The sequence below is a fragment of the Triturus cristatus genome, chromosome 4_1, assembly GCF_964204655.1.
Source record: "Triturus cristatus chromosome 4_1, aTriCri1.1, whole genome shotgun sequence".
Classification (NCBI taxonomy): Eukaryota; Metazoa; Chordata; class Amphibia; order Caudata; family Salamandridae; genus Triturus; species Triturus cristatus.
Genome location: NC_140585.1, coordinates 414,794,925 through 414,818,464, shown reverse-complemented (window position 1 = coordinate 414,818,464; position 23,540 = coordinate 414,794,925). Strand labels below are relative to the sequence as shown.

Below are 23,540 nucleotides of genomic sequence, written 5' to 3'. Positions count from 1 at the left end.
TCTGAGAACATGTTTGTCTTGAGATATGTATAATCGGCACTAAGCTTGTTTTTTCTTGTAGGTTGCTTATTAATGCTCTAGTGTAAATGCTTTTGTAAAATGTATTGAGCATGGGTTCCATAAGTTAACATTGACTATTTTGGATATGTCTGAGCATTATTTTGATTACTTTTGTTGACCTCGTTAAGAGAAGGCTTTTTTAACATTTTAATTCATGACACAGGCCAGCTGCCAAAGGAAGTTGAGGGTGAATTATAGACAGCTTTCTATGTATTTTGTGATATTTTAGCAAAGTTGCTTGTCTGTACACCACATTGATGCACAGAGGACTTATTTATTTTCAGATTTTGAACATAACATTTAGTTGTAAAGCTCCCGTTCACCCAGAAGGTATCTTGGTGCGGAATAACAGTTGTTTGCTACCCAACTCAATGGTACTCCTTTTATCCACCTTAGATGGATTAAAGACTGAGTGGACCTGCTGGGAATGAAACCAGTGAACATGAGGTCAAACACAGTCCCCTTATAGTGGATGCATTAGTCCACTAAGCTACCAGACCCGGCTTCTGTATCATATTTATAGCAGTGCCTCCTGAAGTTGGGATAGACTGGTTTTACACCAGTCATCTCAGAGAGCTGATGTCAGTTTTCAGGCAAACCTATTGAAACTCTTCCTTGACATAACCAAAAGTACAAGGATTCTGCTGCGTTAGGTTGTTGATAGGGTTTAATGGTAGCTAGAATGCATGTGTCCAAGTGAACCATGACCAAGGGTCTGGTAACTGCATGCTAGTTTGAACACAGGACATGTTTTTTGCACACCCGTTAAGGTTCCAAATGGTCTCTAGATTTTCGTTGAGGGCAGATGTAGTGATGAATGACTGATGTTCCCTTGGTGTACTTATCTTTAGAGCCATGTATTTCAGATGCCTCTGGCTTTAGTCGTCCTATTGGTGATGGCACCCTAATGAATGGTGGGAAAGAGTGCATTCCCACATGTGATACTAGCTTGTGGTCTTTTTTCTTAAGACCAGATTGTATGCAGATATCTTTTGGGTACCCCCCTGCCCTTAGGTAACATCCAAGGTGGTTTGCAACAGCTGGACCTTGCTAACTTAATTGTTTGAAATAAGGAGCATGCAGCTCTTCTCCTTGAATAGTATATATGTGTGTTTAAATGGTATTTCTATAGAGCGAACCTAGCCCAATGGCAGCAGAGCGCTATACATGGTCAAAGACTGGCACAAATTCAACAAGTAAAATGAGAGGAAGCTGGGTCTTGGACTGTTAATGGCCACAGGGTGCCATGGTGTCTTTGTAGGGCTGGTGCGAGCTCATTATATCCAAGGAACTTTATTTAAAATGTCATTTTAAATGCTGAACCCACTCTGACTTGGTAATATTTGCGTTATTTACTGATCCAGTACCTTTCTTGATATTAATGAGTTTCCAAAATCTTTTTTATCATTTTGTTTTTGTGGCATGTAGCATCTGAGCCCATATGTTTCCTGATTGGCTTTTTTTTATACCTCCAGATCTCCGTTTTTTAATTCTAAGTCTCATTATGGAAATTCTTTAATAATTCAGTATCTCCTAGGTTGTGGCGCAACAGCTGATAAAGCTTGCCTACTTTAGTTTTTATTCTTCGAATATGTAGTGGGTTTACTACAAATTTACGATGACCCAGCTGAGCTCCCTAATTCCGACCACCATCTTTGTGTTTTGGTCAGATTGTTGGTAAATATCTCTCATACCGCTAATGGGTTAGAGCCTGATGGGGCCAGGTCCCCAAGACCTGCCAGGTCTTCCTCTGCTAGACTCTTGATTGTGCTCGAGGACCACTTAAGGTGTCTCATGTGTCCTGTGCCTATCTCTCCCTGTAGTATAGAGGCCATTTCATGTTTACATAGATGTGTATTTACAGTAATCACCTGAGGATTGTGGTCACTCTCCACAAAGTGTACTATGCTAAAGTCTTTCTTCCTTCCCTTCCCTGCTCGTTTCCTCTTCCTTTTCGTAAGTAAGATTTATCCCACATCACCTTTCTATCTTCGGTGGGCTCTTTTTGATGCTTAGCTAGGATTTTTTTTTATTGTTTCCACTCACTTCCATGTGCTTTTGTGCAACCCTCTTTTGGGGGGAGTTTTTCCTGTCTCCCCAGAGGTGCTATAACAGTGATATTTATTTCCCCATCTGATTCCATAGGGAGATGTAACCTAGTTCTGGTCTGTCATAAAACTATTTTTGACTTCTCCCAGAATTCCTTCCATGATTACTGGCAATTGCTCCGATCTATCACCTCGTTATATGAACAGATTGTAAATGTATTCAGGTGGCTTGTTTGAACCCTCGTAATCAGCACATTAAGCATCTCAACTTTCTTGTAGATTCTTGACGCACAAACTGCCATAGGAGTGAGTAAATCAACCTGAATATCCAACTTACTAGAATGTCTCAATGCCAGGACTGTTGCTTATATTGAATTTAATATAGCTGGCCACAAGGTGGAAGAACTCATTAAATTGCAGTGTGTTCTTGTACACATCCGACTGCGATCTCTGTTTTGGGTACCTCACTGAGCCATCTCCCTGCATTCTCCTGTTAACCCCCTCTGCCAAATCCTGTGTATTGTGGCCTTCAGCATTGCTGGCCATAAATTCAGGATATTAGTACATCATTGACCCAGATGTGCTGGTAAACTCCCAGTCTATCATTGGACGACTAGGCCCAGCTTTTGTCGTGGTATGTTGATTCTCAGCATCCGATATCCTGCTGGTATGCTCCATTACATCCATGCCACCCTCAACTGACCAACTATATGGTTGTGGGTTTTGTAGAATCAAAACCGTTGGTGACAGAGGGACGTGTGAGTAACTCACCTCCTTCAGGTTAGTGCAGTCTGGTCCTTTCTTGGGCTGCCTTCTGCTAGTCAAACTTGACTGGGACATTACATCTTGGTCTAAATCCACAATTTAGGTGTGTTAAAGGGAGTGACGGGTAGTAGTCAATGGGCTACTTACCTTTATGGTGTTTATACCCTCTATATGACCACTTACTGTGGGAAGTGGGCATAACCCTGACCCAGAGAGCGTAATCCCGCCAAAACAAAGATGGTGGAGTTCTAAAAGTTGTGTCTACATCAGGTAGCCCACCTTAGGGTTGGAAGTGACCTGAGAGGGTATGCGCTAATATTCCCACCTGCCCTGGTGCCAAATGGGCCTAGGGCAGAGGGTGGCATTTCCCTTGTCTGGGGAAGCATTGGGGCTCATATCAAAGGCCACAGAGGCCTTTGAAGCCTCATGCCTTGATATGCTGATCACTTAGCCATTCTGCTTGGAGGAGGTGACCCCTCCAGACGGAGCAGGCTTTGTTTGTCCTCAGAGCGCGGGCCCTCACCTGCAAAGGGTGGGGGGGGGGGGGGGGGGGGGGGGGGGGCTGGTCTACACCAGTCCTCCAGTACACTAGTAGGCGGTTAGGTTTTCAGGGGTCACCGCTAAGGTGCCCTTTGGGTGCATGTATTAATAAATCCCTCTCTGAAATCGGTGTGGGTTTATTAATACGAGATGTTTTGATACCAAAATCTCTAGTTTCTGTGATGTTATCAAGTAGTTGGGGAATTCGTGAATACCAGTGTCAATCACATGTACTCAAAATGGCTTCTCTGTTCACTTGTAATATCTAAGAATATACTTAGACATGGGCTTATCTGCTCATGCAGACATGTCCACACTTAGTATAGTGCACCCTGCCTTAGGGCTCTAAGGCCTGCTGTAGGTATGACCTACCTATACTGCCTGCTGGGTCTGCAAGTATGGCACACAGGAGGTGCGTCATGTCGTGCTTTCACTTTTCACTGCACCAGGGCATGTTGCCTGCAATGGCATGATGGTGCAGAGGGGTCCCTTAGAGTAGCACAATTCATGCTGTAGCCTTTGGGGCTTCTCTTTAGCCTTGTTGTCCTAGGTACCATTTACTAGGGACTTACAGGTGATGCTAAAGGTATTGCCAATTGGAGGAACAATTGTACAGTTTTAAAGATCTGGCTCTGCGGACCTGTATTGCAGGAACCCAGTGCACTACTTTCAAATTGCATCAGATACCAGGCAAAAAGTGAGGCTGATCATAATCCAGTAAGGGGCAATTTCCTACATCGGCCTAATACGTCCTGACCGAATGGGGTCCCGCGGAAACACATTGCAAGCGTATGCATGCAGTTATGCATGCAGTAAATGTTCTTTCTCCCATAGGAAAGCATTACGTATAAAAATGCACTGTCGATTAACACTGCTAAAATTGTAAAGTCTCTTCTGAAAAAATGCTTACCTGATGACAAAGTTCTTGGGTTGAACATATATATTGGGATAACTGTTATTTTTCTAAATTGGTGTGCATCTTTTTTGAGTGTGTGCATAATTTATTGACTCTGTATGCAACACATGTCTACCTAACACTCCTCTCTGATAAGCCTGAGGCTGTTCGACCAAACTACCCTAGAAAGAGCTCCTTGAAATTGCTAGAGCAAGCCCCTGGATAACTGGACTCTTTACACAGCATACTTCTTTTTGGTATATTATATAAAGAAAAAAACACTGGATTCAAGCAAGCCTGGCTGAAGACTGCTGAAATGCCAGAAACCGGTCCTAGGAAGCTTGTTTCTGGTCCAGGGAAGGCATGGCTTGGCAGTTCGGGCTGGACTGTTCCCATGAGGCACAGGGTTTATGATTTGCATATGGCCATGTCTGAACTGGGGTGGCAGAGTGGGCCAAAGAACGGTGATGGATTAAACCCAGATCAGTTGACTGGGGGTGAGTGCTTGCAATGTTCAACACTCCGTCCATCATTTCCTTTGGTTTTTGCGATATTATATAAAGAGCCAGCTTTCTACACTAACTTGTAAAACGTATTGATTTTTTTCAAGGTGAGAAATCCAATGTAAATAATTAAATTAAGTACCTTTTAAAGTTTTTATTTCTGGGCACCCTGTAGGTCTTCAAGTGACCTCTATAGTCCCCATTACCTAGCCCCATTCTCAAGTACATACCCCATTTGGACTTGTGTGTATCTGTGTTAACATCCATCATGGAGAGATGGGCGGTTTCCATTCCTTGCCTATAGTATTTCAATTGCTACAGGCTTAAGTGGTTTAGTGTCTTTGTTCCGACTCGGCATAGTAAGAGAAGTCCTGCTGGGATTTCATCATCCTGTCAGTTGGAGCGGCCTTTTCAGTTCACTCTGAGTAAGTCTCCCATTGTTGTAATGCCAGTATTGGTTAAGGCTTCTGGTCAGGCATAAACTGTCCCTTAAGCCCTATGGGGCCTGATTTGGCTCTGGGCAGTTTCTTGTTACACCTCTTCCAACACCTCAAGGAAGCTTGCAACAAGTGGGATTGTTCCTTAGTGTAAGCTGTGCATGCCAGTAGAATGCTGTTCAGAGCACCCTCTCATAATCTATCACTGAATAGTCTGGTTTAATGGAAGTGCATTCATTCGATCAATCTTGCAGTAGCCTGTTGGATTTGAACAGTATAGTTTGAAGTCTGGAGTACCAAAACAAACTGGGAGATTCATTTGAAAACTGCAATGATGGGAAATCAGATAAGACCAGCATTGGCATAGCCAATAGGTCTCCCCTTTGGGACCTTATAAGTGTTTAGCCATGCAACAATTGATGTTGTTGCACCAAGGATGTTGCGCTGCATAACTAAATACTAATAAGGTCCCAAAAGCGAGACCTATTGGCTATGCCAATGCTTGTTGTTGTGCCACAGTTATAATCATCTTCTGAGCTGCCCTGTCTACCCTGTTACCGCCCTGAACACTTCAGTGGGTGTTCTTATTGACAGTAAGCTGTGTTAGTAGTTGCTTGCACTAACTTGTTTTGGGTCAGGTGACTGTGAGAGCTACATTTGAGAGCGCCAAGCATTATTGAGTCAGAAGAGCCTGTGAGAGGCTGCAGCTGGTATGATGGTGGCACTTTGCAGGTAGTGGGCCACATGCAGGACCGGGGCAGACAAAGTAATACAGATTGTGGCTTATGATGTGACTTGTATTAGAGTTCCTTGTTGTTTATATGGATTACATTTTTATATTAATGTCTTCCTAATGTTCACTGCTTAAGTTTGCTCACGAGAAAGTATCAGTGATAGTCCTTGAAATGTCAGTGATAATTACCTTGTAATTAAGAAGATGTCACATATAGCAATCCGATACTTTGGCAGCTATGTAGGCTAACTATAACACACATAAGGGATGGCACAGAGCTAGGGAACGAGCGAGCCGGAAGTGTTATGATGCCGTGCGCAGGACACGTTTTATATATCTAATAGGTATTGCAGAATGGGTGCATATATTTTAGTGTTTTTCGTGGTTAACGCCGTTGTATGTGTAAACAGTAAACTTAGTATTACAGGATAATTGTAGAGCTGAACCATAATACAAAAGGGGTGGCAGAGAGCCAGGGAGCGAGCGAGCAAGAAGTTTGATGATGGTGTGCCGCACACGTGTATACATATTTGAAAAAGGATCCAATGACGGTGCATTTTTTTTTGTGCTTTGAGTTTTGCTAATGCCGCTGCACGTGTGCGAGGAAGAAAGAGGGCGGGTTAATGTGCCGCGTGCACATATCCTGTCCAGTGAGTTCTGCTAACAGTTTTATGCGTGCACAACTGCTGTTTGCAGGTGTGCACTAATTTTGGGTGGGTGACGAGAAGCTGAGCAGCATTGGAGTAGCAGTTTAAACTGTGAGTCCTTGGTAAAGCATTATAAGTAAGGCTCACGGTTTTCCGTTTTTACTGATTTTTACAGATAAATACAGACAGAAAACCATTTAATTTCTAGTCTGTATTTATTTTTAAATGTGGATAAAAACGGGAATTGGGTGCTTTTTGAGTGATTCTAAATACGCTTTGCCATGACTGCCAGGCCAATAACTGTGTGGAATGATAGTTAAGGGGGTTAAAAATAGAACAAATTTTAGTAAAGAGGCTTAAACAGCAGTAGATATGCACTAGGCTGATACTGAAATGTGCATATTTTCATAGATGTGCATTAATTTATCTCTCTAGGTGTTCATATCCCTGAAACCTGGCAGGCATTCAAGCGTGATTGCATATTTATTGGTTAAATAAATGCGGAAATATACCAGTTTCAGCTTTATTTTTTTCACCAAACCCATAATAAATATGGATAAATACAGATTAAGTTGACCAAAAATAAATATGGATAAATACAGACGGAAATGTGAAAAAAATAAATACCATAAAACCGGGAGCCCTAATTTATAAGTAAGTGTGTGACACGTGATGTGCAGAGTTTTGGGGCTCACGTTAATGCACAGTGGAGTTTTTTGTTTTGGGGGTTGGATAACCGTTGTTGCCGAGTGTTTATAGTGAAGTGACGTTGGTTAGGGCGGCGGATTTGAGTGTGTAAGTGAGGTTACAGTTTGTACTTGAACGTTGCTACTTTGAACATTGTCAGTAGCTTTGACAGTGGATCGCAAATTTAAGCTAAAAATGAGAAGGAACAATGGGTTTGTTTTATTAGTTTAACACTTGCGGCATGGGACAGCTTGATAATGGCTGTGCTAGGAACTGAGAGCAAGGGGAAAGGCGGCTGATTCCAGGTTGCGTATTGTTATGAGAGGTAGCTAGGAGCATGGAGGGGGTGAGTGTTGAGGGGACATGCGGGGTTAGGGGGGCCACCTAGGGATGTATTTGCAGGATGGCGAAGGATTTAATGGTTTGTTAGTGGGGAGTGTTATAGGTGAGGCGCAAAGCAGAAAGAGTCTGCCGGCAGATTGGAGGGTCGGGTCGTGTAGGGAGTTTGCTGGGTTACTGTTGGGGAGCACTTAGATGAGGAGGTTAATTGCGGCTAGCGAGTGCTTTGCTACTTTAATACAATATGGAGTTTTATAGCACGTGTGAGTTTAACCTGTGGCGGACTGTGGGAGTATGCAGCAAAAATGGTTAGTATGGAGTGCTAAAACGTAATATGTGAGATTGGTATATTAAACGTATTGTGTGTGTGAAGGAAGATTGTATGGGTGAATGGTAGAGTACGGATAAGGAAGAGTGTGGGGGGCAAAAGAGGTAAGAGCGGCAAGTTGTTGATTGTAAAATTAGGGCAGGCTAAAAAATGTGAGCATATTTGTAGAGGGAAAATGAAGAATTGTTTTGTGGGTAGTAGTATTGTTTAACAGAAATAACGAACAATTGCAGCATGGTAATAACATTTAAAAACAATTAACCAATAACGACAAGTAGCACAAATACAAAAGTTGCAGTAAAGCGCCATATTGTTATATTAAAATGAATGCTTTGAGCCCTTTATAGGTGAGATTGAACCACAACTGGCAAAGTCCCTCTATATAAAATTCAACTATGAGACTACAATTTAATGCTAAATGGGCAAAAGTTCAACTGAGGGCTAGTGATCCAAAATGCTCACTGTGTACATCAGGTGCTAATGAGGATATTGCGATTGTTTTATTCATTTGCGTTGCTTATGCTAGAGCCAGACAAAAGTATTGCAGTTTGCAGGTAGCACACTACTAAACCAGGCGCTCTAGCCGGAGGAAAGGCTAGCCTGTATAGCATCATCCAGGAGTGGAGTGACTTTTAGGACATTAAGAGATGGCAGAAGAGGTACCTTGCAGAAGTCTTGCCCCTGTGCCAGACGCTTGGCGTAGTCATTCGTGACATGCTGCTGTGCAGTCCCTGTAACGGCATCATGGTGCTGTGCCACGCCCATTGCCCTTCCTGTAAAGAAAAATATATGCTTTAATTAAATAAGATAGGCAAACCCATATGTCCGAACAAGAAATAAAAACTAGAGCAAGTCAGGATCAAGCCCACATTGTATGATTTTTCTGTGCTCATGCAGCCATAGGAGATAGGGAAACTGAACACCCCCTGCGAGAACCCTTCCTCATGCATCGGATGTAAAATAGCGCTATACACTGTGTGGGATGAACCAATTTGGGTAAATTGGTACTGTGCATTTAGAGAAGGGTACTCAAAGGTCCTGGAAATTAGGAAGGATGTAACATTGGTAGATCACTACAACTTTTCCCAAAAACGGTATTGTTAAGTCTATAAAAAAAAGACTGTACTGATCATAGTACAAGAATATTTTCACATAGGGCTATTACTAATTAGTAACATGAAAAATACAAAAGGACTTTCCATTTTGGGTTGAGCACATTTGATTAAATGACCCTTGAAGCAAATTAGCATAGATATGGAGTCCAGGACAATGGACACTGAAGGCAAGAAAGAACTTGGAAAAAGGCGTTTGCCTAATTCTACCATTGGCCCTAACAGCCAACAAAACAGTGACAAGTCACAGGCACTGTAGGATTTACAGATAAATAGAAAACAGAACTAGTCAAAATAAAGCAAGCATACTCAGGACGGAACTGTATCCCCATCCGTATGGCCCATCTGTTGCCTGTGCTCCTGCCAGCACCTCCAGTTGATTACACACGTGTGGAAAAGAAAAAAAGATATGAAGGCGATACCCCATCTTTCAAACTCAAATACTGCATAGCCATACACTATCTGTCAAAAGCCATGCAGAAATCACTGGCCTAGACATATTTGAACATGTTTTAACTCCAAAGAAAAGTCATTTGTACTGCTTTATAAACCAAGAGCACACACTGAACCCTAGGGAATGAATAATGTTTTTTTTGTGCTTCATACCACAACTCTGGTAATGCGGGGTGGTACCAGGATTACTGAACATTCGGTTCCCTGAAATACACTTTCACCATCAGCTATCTCACCTGCAGGAAGTTATTGGTCAGTCGCTCGTAGCGCTTGAAAGCTGGCCGGCTTGTGAAGTAGCCAGTCCAGAACTGGTGTGGTCCATCGGCATAGGGAAAAAGTCATCTGTTTTCACAGACCTGCATAGAGAAGAGATCGGGGTGAAAAATAGTCTTTCCATGCAAGCAAAAAAAAAAGACTTGTTCTGGTGTGGGGGAAGAAGCAGGAGAATATTAAGCCAGGTGTGCAACAAGGTTTATTTGTAGGTTCTCCCTCCTGCCTGGACGACTCCTGGCTGGCCTAGGGCTAGTGACAAATTACAAGTTCAGTTTCATGATGAAAAGTCGATGTGTGCAAACCAATAAATTAACAGGGACAGCCGAGCCAACGGTCTGGCTTGAATCTTGGAGCCCGTGCATGAGCCGAGCACTAAAAATATTTCCTATGTAAATCATACAAAAAACATCACGTAAAATATGGCAAATGCTCTTCAAAAATGTGCATTTAACATGTGGAAGGTTTAACTTTAATGGGGTACATTATAGCACTGCACTGGGAAGTAACTATTAAAAGTGATAGTTTTTAACAACTGGCAGACAGAACTGCCATATTTGAATGCGTTTTATACACGATAATGAAGAAAAAAATAGTTTTGGAGAAATGTTTTTAAAACCACACCATGTATGTGTGGAAGCCAGAATTTATATAGCTTTTTTGGCTTCAGTTTGTACAAATCAGCCAGTAAAGGGGTATCCATTTGTCTTGCCTTATGTTAAGGCTTTGCTTTTTCCTTTTAGTGCATTTACTGTAGTTTTTAAATATTGCGAAGTCGACCAAAAGGCTGAACGCTCTACACAAGGTATAGGCATGGGGAGATTAAGTGATTTGCACAGAATCACAAGATGCTGAGCTGATGCAGAGATTCAAAGCTAGTTTCCCCGAGTCAGTCTACAGCTCTTACCAGATCTCACGTCCTGGGTGGGGTGGGGTGGGGGGGTGGGTCAGGCAGAAGCCACACGAAAGCTCGACTCTTTATGGGCTCGAGGTTCTAATAGGACTGGTGGGCGAGCTTTCAGTGGTTCACCCACCGGTAATGACAAATTTAAGTGCCTGAAATTGACATGGGTCTCTGTTGCCAGAACTGATAGCTTAGACAAAACAGTGACGTGCATGCTGATGAGAGAGAGAGAAAGAGCGAGCGAGAAAGAGCGAGAGAGCGAGAGACAGACACGTTCAACAGTGACTGTGGTATAGTGGGTTCTGAGTATAGAAGGTGTTACAGCCAACTAAGCAACAACAACAACCAAGCATTGGCATAGCCAATAGGTCTCGCCTTTGGGACCTTATAAGTGTTTAGCCATGCAACAGTTGCATAACTAAATACTTATAAGGTGCCAAAAGCGAGACCTATTGGCTATGCAAAGCGGCCGTGAAAGTGATCGCGATCAAACATCAAAGCGGCCGTGCGGCTGCGAAAGTGAACGTAATCGCGGCGCGCGCGCCCACACATGCACTGTAGCTCTAGGCTGGCCTGGTAGCACTTTTTGGAGCCCTCTCAATAAGTCTCGCCAGACCAGCGCATGCGCTGGGTCTGGTGAGACCTAAAAATCACCTATTCCTGTACCTTATTATGCAGGTATTTTGAAATACTTGCCTTTTGGAGTTTATAATTAGAAAGTAAAATCCAACTTTTGAAATTGTTGATTTCAGAGACAGACCGTTGTTCTGCTGTTTCTAACAGTTTGTTTTGCATAATTATTTTTGTTCAGCTTCCGAAACATAAGTCAGTGGTTGTGACTCTAAACAACGACTCGGATAGTGAATCTGATGTGGAGCAGTGTAACTCTAATATGAGTGTCTTTGGAGGGCTGGAGTTCATGATCAAAGAAGCAAGGAGAACTGCAGAGGTAACTAAAAATATGCATGTCAGCATGTTGTCTTTTGGGTTGTGTAGTGTCCGTGCGTCTAGCGCTCCAATTAATGAGCAGGACAAACTAGAGCATTTGTAGATTGTTTCCTTGTCACATGGAGGCAATTAAGTGTGGTTGAAGGTCTAGAATCTGTTTCGTGATGAAATTCACTTTAAGGTTTGAAGACAAATTGGTGTAATAAAAATATTTCATATTTTGCCACGTTTTATGCTTTAAATCTTGTATTAAATCTTAGTCTGTTCATTTCTCGAGTTTGAGAAAATGCTTCTGTTTCTAAACTGGGTTAATGTTTTCTGACGGTTTGATTTTTAGAAATCAAAATAATTGTGTTATAGAAAATAGTTTATTTCACACTTTAATAGAGAGGGTACATCTTTTTAGTCTATTCCTTCAGCACTTAGATTGGAGGGTGGTACATTGATCAAACTATTTTTAACTGAATAGTAATGATTACACCATTGTTTCTTCAGATAGAATGCTGGTATATTTAATTATTGATTTCATTAGTTTAATATGTATGCTAAACTTCGCTATCTGCTGTCAGTGATGGGTTACTAGTCTGAAGCAGTTGGAAGACAAAGTCAAGCATTTACTTTCTAAACCAGGTTTGCTGCTAATGGCCTATTTGTTGAAATGTAGATGTTGATTGGATATTTGTTTAATTTACTAATGTGTTGTATTGTCTAACATGTTGTCTCTTATTTAAATAAACCTTAACAGCTTGACTGCTTATCTTCAACTGCTTATTAACATGGTTATATAGTTGGACAGCATGAGTACAGGTGGCCTCCAGAATGCCAGCAGTAAATTACATATTCCCCCACCTCCGATATTGCGAGTAATCCTAAATTGACCCAAAAAGGTGTCTCTCGGATGCTGTTTTGGTGGTTGTCATGATAGTGAGTGCTTCCAAAAGTGTCTTGGTTTGATGCATTCTGCTACCTTTCTCCGGCTGTTTTATAAATGTTTTCAAATTCAATGAGGCCTGCTTTTTTTTTTTTTTTGCTTGTGTGAATACTGTAGTTAGGAATCCATACTAAAACCGATCTAGCCTTATTTTTCAATTGATTTTTGTCCTTTCTCGATTTTAGAGCTTAATTGTTCAGTTTTTCTATTTTTAATACTGTTCTTTCTCTTGACCAGGCTTCTAAACCAAAAGTGTCTCCAAAATCTGAGAAAGAAAACGATCCTATGAGAACTCCAGAAGCTTTACCAGAAGATAAAAAGATTGAGTATCGTCTGTTAAAAGAAGAGATTGCTAGGTATATTGACTAAATAGTCATATTGCATGAGTTAGATCAATGAAGATGAGCCCCTCTAACACTCCTCTTCAAGCTATTAACACTGTGTTTTGTAAGAGGCATAGTTATCTTCATTCTTGGCTTCTTTAGTTGCTTCTCTGTGAAAAGTCTCTAGAATCACGAGATGAGGCATAATTCCTCCTTTTGGTGTAGATTGTACACAGGCAGTGATTTCAGTTTAAATTGTTTTTTTTCCGCCATATAGTTCTGATGTATTCAGTGTGAGTGTCCAAGCTAGTATAGTTCGTTCATTATATATATCATTGTATTAGATTCAGGCTTAGTTTTCTTTAGTCTTTCCAAAGCGTGAATACACTGCAGACCATCGGACAATCAGGCCCAGATCTAAGCTCTGGGCCTCATTGCCCTCTTGTCCCCAATGAGTTCCACCACCTGTCCTCTATCACTGTAAAATGCAGCATGGGTGATGGAACGGACTGAATATCAAAATTTCCGGTCCTATGTTTCTGACCTCCTTGTCACCCCCCACCCCCTAATGCACAGCCCCTTGCTTTCAGCCACATTGCTACTGAAGGGAGTGGTGTTACGCACACTGGAGAATATACCAGGAGAATTCAGCTGGGAACCCAGACTTCTTTGTGAAAGATCCCTTCAGTACCATAGAACAATAGGAGGCTGGCCCTTTGGGTCTCCCGGTTGCGCAGCAGGCGTTCAGCCTAGGGACCACGTGGGAATGGAGAATGTCGAGCTGACACCCTAGACTATTGGCATGCACACCAAGACCACGCCTACGGTTGTGAGTATGCCATTAGCCCCTGAGCCCATACCAACAAGCAAGTTCCCCAAAGAGAAGACCCACTCCGTTCCTGCAAGAGTCACGTGTTCGGCCCCAAGCATGGGTGCAAGGAAAAAAGAATGCCACAGGCGCCTACCACCTTAGGGCTCTGGTCCGCACAGGCCAAAACATTTGAAGCCCACCAAGTTTCTGACCTAGGTATCCTCTCATTAGCAGTTTGTTGTGCACAAAGCATCAGTGCTTACGCCTGAAGCCAGCACTGAAGCCTTCAGTTGTGCTTGGGCATAGTACCTAGTCAAGCCTGAAAACATCACTGAAAGCGAAGCAGATTTTGAGTCCTCCATCCACGATCGGACCAGAGGATGTGGAGGCTCAGATCTTCAATTCTCGACAGCAATTCAGTGCCAGGCAGAAGTACGTGTTTATCCACCCTGTTGTGGGCAAAATCTCAGCAAGACTCCTCCACCAGTGCCTCTGGAGCCTCTTTGAAAGAGGGTGCTGGCCTTTTGAGGGGGAACCTTCCTTAAATCCTTCCTCTCCAGAGCTGACTCTGAAATAGTAGGAAAGATATCAACCCATTTCTTCTGCCACAAAGCCCACATCTACCTTCACCACACATACACACCACCTTTCTGGCTCTGCTAGAGTCGCCGTAGGGGTTTCCTCTTGATGAATCCTGGGACAACTATGACCAATGCCGCAACCTGAGACTTGTGGAAAGGACCTGGAGAGCCGCACCATCGCTAGATTATCTTAAACCACTAAGATCAAGAAGGAAGAATTGCAACAAACACATCAGAATCTGCAAAGCTAACTTCAAAGATAAACTAAACCATGCTAGAAATTGACCAAGAAAACGATTAAACTTCAATCCGCTCAACATCAAACAGACTCCTCTGTAGGCTCCAGCCCGCAAACCCAATTGCAACACTTTTGCCGCCCACTTCTTAGAAAAATCCAAAATGATAGAAAAAGAGCTCTTTACAGCAAATGAACTCTCATTGCCTCCCCACCTAACACCATTGGGCCAAAATCTGCACAAACACCTATCCAGCATGATCTTACCCTCAAAAACAATGCATCCTGGAACACTTTTAAAATCTTCGATGAAAATGACATCGTCGAGTTAACAACACTCAAACCATCAAACCACTTCTGTGATCCGCTTCCAGCCAACATCTTCAGTGAGCTCAAAACTGCTCTTATAACCATCTGGACAAAGATAGTGAATGCGTCTCTATCGCAAGGAACCCTTCCAAGCTGCTTAAAAGGAGGACAGGTAACCCCTATTTTTAAAAAACCCAATGCTGACCACACAATTCCATATAACTACCGTCCAATATCCGTACACTAGTAAAACTTCTAGAGAAGTGCGTCCACTCCAAACTATGCAACCATATAGCCCAGTTCCACCTCAGGCTTCAGGCAGAATCACAGCACGGAAACGGTAATGACCCACATCGTCGATGACGCACTCCGAAATACTAGATCAAAACAAATCCTGCCTCCTAATCCCCCTAGACCTATCATCAGCCTTCGATACGGTCAAACATATCAGTCTCCTAGACCTACTTGAACACCGAATGGGTTTATCAGGAGCTGTCCTGAAGTGGTTTTCCTCCTTCTTGGACAACCAAACCCAAAGGATCAAGATTATCCAATCGCTACCCTCAAACACCGGTCACCTTGGGAGTCCCTCAAGGTTCCGCCCTATCTCCTATCCTTCAATTCATTCATGGAATCCTTAACAGAAATTCTAAAACTCTTCAACATACACTCACATGTACGCGGATGATACCCAACTATACCTAAAAATATAATCGCCAGAAGACATCTGCCTACTCAACACAACTTTACAAAAAACCCACATCTGGCTAACAAAAAAACCACCTCAAACTCAATGCTCTCAAAACTGACTTTCTCCTAATCTCCACAAGCACAAGGTGTCCTATTAAACTGGATGAAACACCTAACAGCCCTTGTTGCAGAGATTCTGCTTATGCACAGAACTATGCACAGGAAACTAGGACCTCAGTGAATTGTGGTGTACCAAAAACTCACCTCAGAACCCAGAACAGTGTCGTGTGCAAAAGCAGCAAAAGCGGCAAGATGGCTTTCTAACGCGGTTGTGCTAACTTAGCATTGTACATATATAGATAGCAATCTTCACTACACCCCCCTTGATCGGACCACTAACCAGTAGGGGCGCACTTGCAGGAACGCAGAGTTCAAGTTTGATAGAACGGAACCAAGGGCATAAATTGTAAGTCCATATAAGGTAAGTGAAAATTCGAATATATAAAAATAAAACAAAGAAAAAAAATGTAAAGGATTGAAAAAAAATCGTATAAAGGATTTTAAAAAAAACACCATCGGAGGACATATGAGGAAATGAAGGTGCAAAAACGTCAGTCCATCAATGTGTAAGCACAATAGGTTGCAACAGCTTCCAAGAGGAAATCATTGGAACGTTCCGCAAAATTATCTGCCATCCAGTTCAGCAAGGGGAAGGAACACACGACAACTGGAGCCTCTAGCACCATTTGAGGACAACTGTTGTGTTCTTCAAGAAAACTTCTTGCTAAGAAGTCAGCCGCAGCCGTTCCGATGTCCCACTTCCCAAGGACTCCATGTGCTGGCTCCACAGGCCATAATCCTGACGCCAGAACAGTCCAACTCATGAGCCACTAAGGGGCTCATTAGTCGATCATAATCTGGGGCAGGAGACACCGAGTTCGACAGAAGCAAATCCAGAGCCCATTGAAATGGACAATCTAGGCAATGAAAGACAGGCTGCACACAAGTAAAGTAGGGAAACCGGAAGGACAATCCATAGGCTATACTTAAGGTCGCCAGTGCAATAGTATTCAAGCATTCGGTTACGAAGATGGACCAGCCGGGACCTGCTGTCGTGTGACGCAACTTGTGCATCCATAGCGTAGTATGCAGATCAACAAAAGCACCCCAGCTACGAGGGCGAGAAGCAAAGGTAGACCTCCGAAGACGCTGGAAAAAAATAGAATGAAAAAATGCCGGGATCACACCAAAAATAGTTTGAAAGGAGGTCACGAGGCCGGAGCCCACAATTTTAAAACTATGAGCCAGGCCACTTGTTGACGAGGCATTAAAGATAGTCTGAATCAGGGCCCCAAAATGAAGTGTGAGATCAGTATTCAAAAGCGCTTGCACCCTCTGTGCGCGTGTTTGCTACGTGAAGGACAAATGTTTCCCGGGATGAAGTCAACGCGACTTCTTTTTGAGACAATAGAGCCCTTATTCTGCACATCTTGTTGAACTCTGCTTTCAAGGTTGGAATGGAAGGCCCGATGGAGACATCGAGCCGTCCATGCGCGGGTGGGAAAAGGACGTTATTACAGCCAACAACCCTCTGTGATAGTCACTATGTAGGGAATTCCCACTAACATCCCACAGCAAGCTTCATTATTTAACAGCAAATAACTACCATTGGCAAGCAGCGTAAAAGACGGTGTTATAACAGGCACAGGGATCTCTTTCAAGACGCAAGCTAAATTGGGAGCGTGCACATTACATGCACCATGCAAAAGGAAGGCAGAACCAAGTTCTTCACATCTGCCATAATGTTTCATGCACAAACTGAACTTAAACAGGGGGACCGGTAACGTGATCAACCCGTGGATAAGCCACACAGCCGAGTTTAATTCGGCAACAGAGAAAGGTAAAGGTTCTAACTTTTCACTAACGAATGTCGCATCCTTCATGGACATGAACTGTTTCGCAGTTAAATTAAAAGGGAGGAACAAAGATGAAATATTCATGTAATCCCAAGGGACTTTCCCAGCCTTTAACGTTTGTAATGTCCATGCGAACTGCATAATGGAACGCAATTGATTTTGACCATGATACAATACAATACAGACAAGTCATCCTGCACAATGTCTACCACTGATGAAACCATATTATCTAAGGTATAAATTCTGGAAGACCGGGTGTTAATGCTATTATCTATTACAGCCAACACTTTTTCCATGTTGGCTTGGTCAATAGCTCGTAATCTGGATGCAGCTTCAATCTGTGACAGCTTCCAAACTTCGTTGGAAATAGCATATACCCATCTTTTGGACCTGCCAACCGCAGGACCCTTAACAATCATTCAAATCTATTTTGTTCTTTAATTTGGATAAATTAAGTTTAACAGATGCTAAGGTGGAATGTTGCAGCCAAGATTGGCATAACTTCCCCACTGAGTAGGTCGTTAGTGTGAGAGGTCTCAAATCGGGGGTCTACACGAACCTGTGTATACCCCGGTGCCAAATCCAGAAACCGATGTTGACCGGAATCTGAACTAGTTTGCCACACCAACCATCCTTCCGGATTCAATTCAGAAATATTGAAGGATGTGTTGGAAATGTATGACTGCAACGTAGCAAGGGACAGATCCGTATGATTACCCCAATTAGGATAAGCACCCGGAATGGAGGGTGAATTACATTTTTTAGAAGTAGCCAATCCAAAACAGGTGGTCTGAAAAATTGACTAATTTAAAAATAACATGTGGTTCGGGATGAGGCAGGCACGGTGCAAAGCTTCTGTTCCCTGTACCTGCCACGGTTTAGAACCCCAAACCGATTTAAGATCGATAGTAGCTTTCCACAGATCATATCCTCCAATTGCCAACTTGTCCATAAAGGACTTGGAATACAACAATTTGGTGTGTGTCAGTCTAACTTTAGGAGCAGACTCAGCCGCAACCTTCAAATAAAAGGAGGCCGGATTTGACACACTGAAATCCGAAAAATATGTGAATTTGTCCCATTGTGTATAATTTACAACATTTCTAAACTTATTTGCTTTGTGTAGAAAATGCGTGCCATAATGTTGATAGCAGAATTGCTCATCATAATTAAGTGTCTAAATACAAATCTTCAGCATCAAATGCAGCATAATATTTCAAATCAGAAAACAGTGCTTCTTATTGCTTGTACATCCCAATCATCTGAGTGTATGTTCTGTTTGTCTACATCACCCATAGAAACACGAAATACATTTGGCCCATTAATTACTTCAGTGGGGCCATGAATTTGAAATTTCACAGCATCCCAAGCAATCCCATCACGTACAGGCCAGGCACTAATGTTTACAAAAGTCTGGTCACTTTCCATGATATATGATGAGGAGTGGGGGGCCAAAGTTCCATCAATTTGTTGAATTGTAGATCTTTCTCTCAGGTAGTGTCCATTGAGTTTAAAAAACCCTACCACAAAGCCAACGGACATAAACAAAAAAATACATATGAGCACCAGCCAAATGTAAGTCCAGGGGGGAATTAAACAATGTCTTTTGAACCAGGCCACAAAAATTGAAACTTTGGACGGGGCAATGGAAGTCGTAGAGTTAGTGTCAAAGGAGAAGCATGACTGGGCAACTGCGGTGGATTGTAAAACAGGCAATGGAACATCCGCAGGATAAGCATAGTCATCTTTAGGTAGACCACCAGCTGTCGGTGGCAACAAATGACCAGTAACTGTGTGCATCTCGACGGCAACATCAGGCAAGGTGTTAGAAGCTGGGGCCACAACAGAATTTCTCATCCTCGAAGGGCAAGAAACCGCTCGTGTCATACTAAGAAGAATCGGCCACTCGCTGTAGCTTGACATTGTCAATAGAGATGTACCTGTTATCCTTGCGACCAGGAAGTGGAGGTAAAATGACTGTACGTGTACCCTGTACTCCAAGCACCGGAACTGGTGCACGATTAGAGGGGCTGAACTCCTGCTTGTTCTCCACCTTCTCACGGACCAGATCACCAACTCGAGGTAGCCAGTCGACTACTGGAATCTGAAGCTCAGCATCAGATGTAGAGGGTACGTGTTCCTTCGCTAGCCTATCTCTGGCTTCTTGAAGATTCTGCAATACAGCACAGTGATCATCTACGTCAAAGGGTGTGGCTGACTCCGCCATGTCTAGACCATCAAGGTCCGGGACAAACAATTGTATGCCAAAGAGCGTCATGTATGGGGTCCGCCCACCCAGAGACCTTCTAGGGAGATTATTAAGTGCACGTTGCATGTCATATAAGTGGGCTAGCCAGTTCGGGCCAGTACCTAAAACCCTGGCTGTAAAAGATTGCTTTAAGTCACGGTTCATTCGCTCCACTACACTTTTACCCTCAGGTCGGTATGGAGACGAAAATTTGACTTGGACCCCCAAACTTTTCATGGCTTCTTTGTACGCCTTAGAGGCGAACGCAGGGCCCTTATCAGAATGAAAGGTACCACATGCAAAACTTCCAACAAAGACATGCAAATCCTTGATGACAGCACGGGCATCAGCACTCCTTTGTGGCCACACCCAGAGAAAACGCTGCTCACTGTTAGCGATGTGAACAACAGACAGTTCTCATGTGAAGCAAAGTCAAGCAAGCATTTCTCACTTAATAACATAACATGTGACTACAGTGTCGTGTGCAAAAGCGGCAAGATGGCTTTCTAACATCTAACGCGGTTGTGCTAACTTAGCATTGTACATATATAGATAGCAATATTCACTACACCCTCAAATGCAAACCTCATATTATCGATTCCACAAGATCACTGGGAATAATACTGGATAAGAATCTCAACATGAGGGAACACATCAGCACAGCCACCAGAGGAGCCAAGTTTCATATGAGCATTCTCAGAAAACTAAAACCCTTCCTCAACGACCTAAATACAGCCGTTCCATCATTAGTTCTACCCATAATAGACTATGGGAATACAACCTTATGTGGCCTGCCGAGATACAGTCTTGGTCCTCTAGGCTCAGCGTGGCTGCAAGACCTGTCACAGGCTCCAGAAAGAACAACCACATCACCCCGGATCTAACGGACCTGAATTGGCTCCCATATGAGGCAAGAGCACAGCTTAAAATTGTATATGTGACTCACAAAACCCTGCACCTCAATAACACCAAAGTATCTAGCCAATAAACTGAGAAGCACCAACACCCTGCTATTGAAACCACAAAAATTTAAGAAAAAGAAAACCTACATACCCACCTTCTCTGGCCTAGCACCGAAGATATGGAACGTCCTGCCCCAAACAATCAGAATGAACCCCTCCACCACCTCCTTCAAAAAAGGAGTCAAACTACTTCTAATGAATAAAACTCTCTACCGATCCCAGCCCTGAGGCATGTTACCAACCTGAAGCTGTTCATCTACCAAGATACATGATCTCTAAACGAGAATGACCAACACAATCCTGACTTTCAATGAGAACTAACAATCTACAAGATCGCATCTTTAATGCTCATTTATATGCGTTTAACTTTTCTTGTGATGTAACTTCTGTAAAGCACTCTGATACCCTCAGCGGGTCTAGTCCGCGCTATATACAACTTTATAAATAAAAATAAAAAAACTATAATGTAGGCTCCCATAGGATCCAAATCTGGGACACTTCCCATTTAAGGCCTCACCCTGGATGACACTGCAGCCTATTATGAGCTAATTCAAAGGGATGAATTATTTCACAAAGTGAACATGCAATTCACCCAAGAAGAGGACACCTTACTCTTGGAGATGCTCTCCAAGTCAGACCGTGCTGTCCAGTTTTTACCTGTGCTGATGGACAAGTTGGAATTTGCTTTGGATAATTTTAGAGAGCCCGTCAAAGTCAGAATAGTGACCCTATAACACACAGTATCTTCACTAAATATTCCAAAAACAATGCCCTACTTTGCCTAATTCTGCATGGAAATTTACAGGGATGATTCATCAAGTGGGGGTCGAGATAAAGGGATTTTGCCCCATGCAATGTCTGAGAATTTTGCAATTTCTAGACACGGCTACAGACTGAAATGTTGACTGGTTTCACACCAATGTTGGCAGAAAGCTATATCTTAGTCAAAGAGTCCTGTTTGTAATTTGGTGTAAATCTGTTCAGTAGTTTTGGAGTTATTAAAGAAATAAAACAGCGTATATCTAGGGACACGGATTGTCCGCAGATCCAATCCAGTAGAAATATAGCTGCTAAATGTAAATGGTTTTGTGTGGGTAAAACGTGAACCTAACTGGAACGTCGTTGTAACCTTTTTTTTTTTTTTTTCCTGTATATGTATGTGTGTATGTGTGTGTGAATAAATATGTATGTATATGTGGCCAAGACCACAGACGTGGTCGAAACGCGTCTCTCTGCTACCAGAATAAATACCTTGTAACTCGATCGGTGGGCTCGTGGAGATCTTTTCTGTTGCTACTCCTCGCACTGTGAGATAGATAGATATATACTACGCCGACAAGCAGGCCTCAAATGCAAAGCCAAAAAGAAAATACAACAAAAGGTGGAACAAGTAACCAATGTGTTGGGTGATGACGTTGATCATACTAGACCTTCATCTGTTTTAAATCTCACCAATATTCAGTTAAGTCAAGCTGAAACTAACATTCTCCACCTTGGACTTACATTTAGCCCACCTAGTAACTTCAACTATTCAAAAACTCGGATTGATTTATATAAATTAACTCGTAAGTTGAAGCTTCAGAAATATTTTTTGCTCAATCAGACTGCTCTGAGACCTAACCCTACACCTATGGAGGGCATGCCACAGGGTCTGTGTGTCAACGATCTTGACTTACTACAGGATCTTCAGCAATTACACAATGAATGTGCCAGTTCAGGTAGCACAGAGGAACATTTGGCTTTAAATATGCCGGGGCACACCAAATTCAAACGGAAATCTACTTTCACTCCTGTAATGCTGCATGACAATATTGATGTTTTTCATGAACTGTCCATCTTTGGGATTAAGAAATTATATTCTTCTACCCTACGTGAAAAATGTAAGTACACAGCGCAAAATAGTTGTTATACTCCGCTTGTTAAACTGCAGGCCAACGATAACCTCATTGTCCGCCTATCAGATAAAGGCGGAAACATAGTACTGTGGCCTAGGGAACTTTATCTGGAGGAAGCTCTTAATCAGCTTAATGATCCGCAGTGCTACAAGCGTTGTGATGCAGTCACAGTGAAAACAGTACGAACTGAATTTTATTCCCATCTTGTTCCCTGGTGAAGTACAGGATTACTGAGCCAAGATGAACTAAAATTTCTCAAGAATGACTTTCCAGTAATTCCTGTAATTTTTTTTATTCCTAAAATTCACAAGAACATCCACAAGCCTCCAGGCAGGCCAATTATATTGGCACGCAATGGGTTGTTTGAAAAATACGTCTGTTTACATTGATGCTTTTTTACAGGAGCATGTTAAGGCTTTACCATCTTTTGTGCAGGATACAGGTGATTTCCTTAGGAAATTAGCTGGGTTGATTTGGGACCCCTCGTACTGGTTAATAACGCTTGACGTGACATCACTGTATACCAGTATTCACCATCCTGATGGTTTGAAAGCAGTAAAGCACTAGGACACTAGGCCAATTCATATGTTTAACCACAACAAAATGCTGCTTGCCATGATTTCCTTTTGTTTGCACAACAATTTCTTTGTTTGGAAATCAATACTATCAACAGGTCAGAGGTGTTGCCATGGGGGCTTGTTTTTCTCCCAGCTATGCCTGTCTCCACATGGGCTGCTGGGAGGAGCAGGTCCTCTATGGTCAGCACCATGACATTTTTTCCAAACATGTTATTCAATGGTATCGCTATATAAATGATATCTTTTTGATATGGAAAGGCACCAAACAGCAAGCTCTTGACTTTATCGATGGGATTAATCTTAATTCGGTAAATATCAATTTCACTTCTGATTTAAGTCAGGACAAAGTGTACTTTCTAGATGTTGTGGTCAGCAATGGTGGACTCATGACA

The 23,540-nt window shown here is 42.5% G+C and overlaps 1 protein-coding gene across 1 annotated transcript in view; it reads left to right on the top strand.

The window, feature by feature from the left end:
* Positions 1-23,540, top strand: part of ZFC3H1 (zinc finger C3H1-type containing) — an 844,920-nt gene that overhangs the window by 136,708 nt on the left and 684,672 nt on the right. The window contains exons 10-11 of the mRNA XM_085652529.1: positions 11,533-11,670; positions 12,838-12,956. Coding sequence (XP_085508655.1) covers positions 11,533-11,670; positions 12,838-12,956 — 257 coding nt within the window. The remainder of the gene's footprint in view (positions 1-11,532; positions 11,671-12,837; positions 12,957-23,540) is intronic.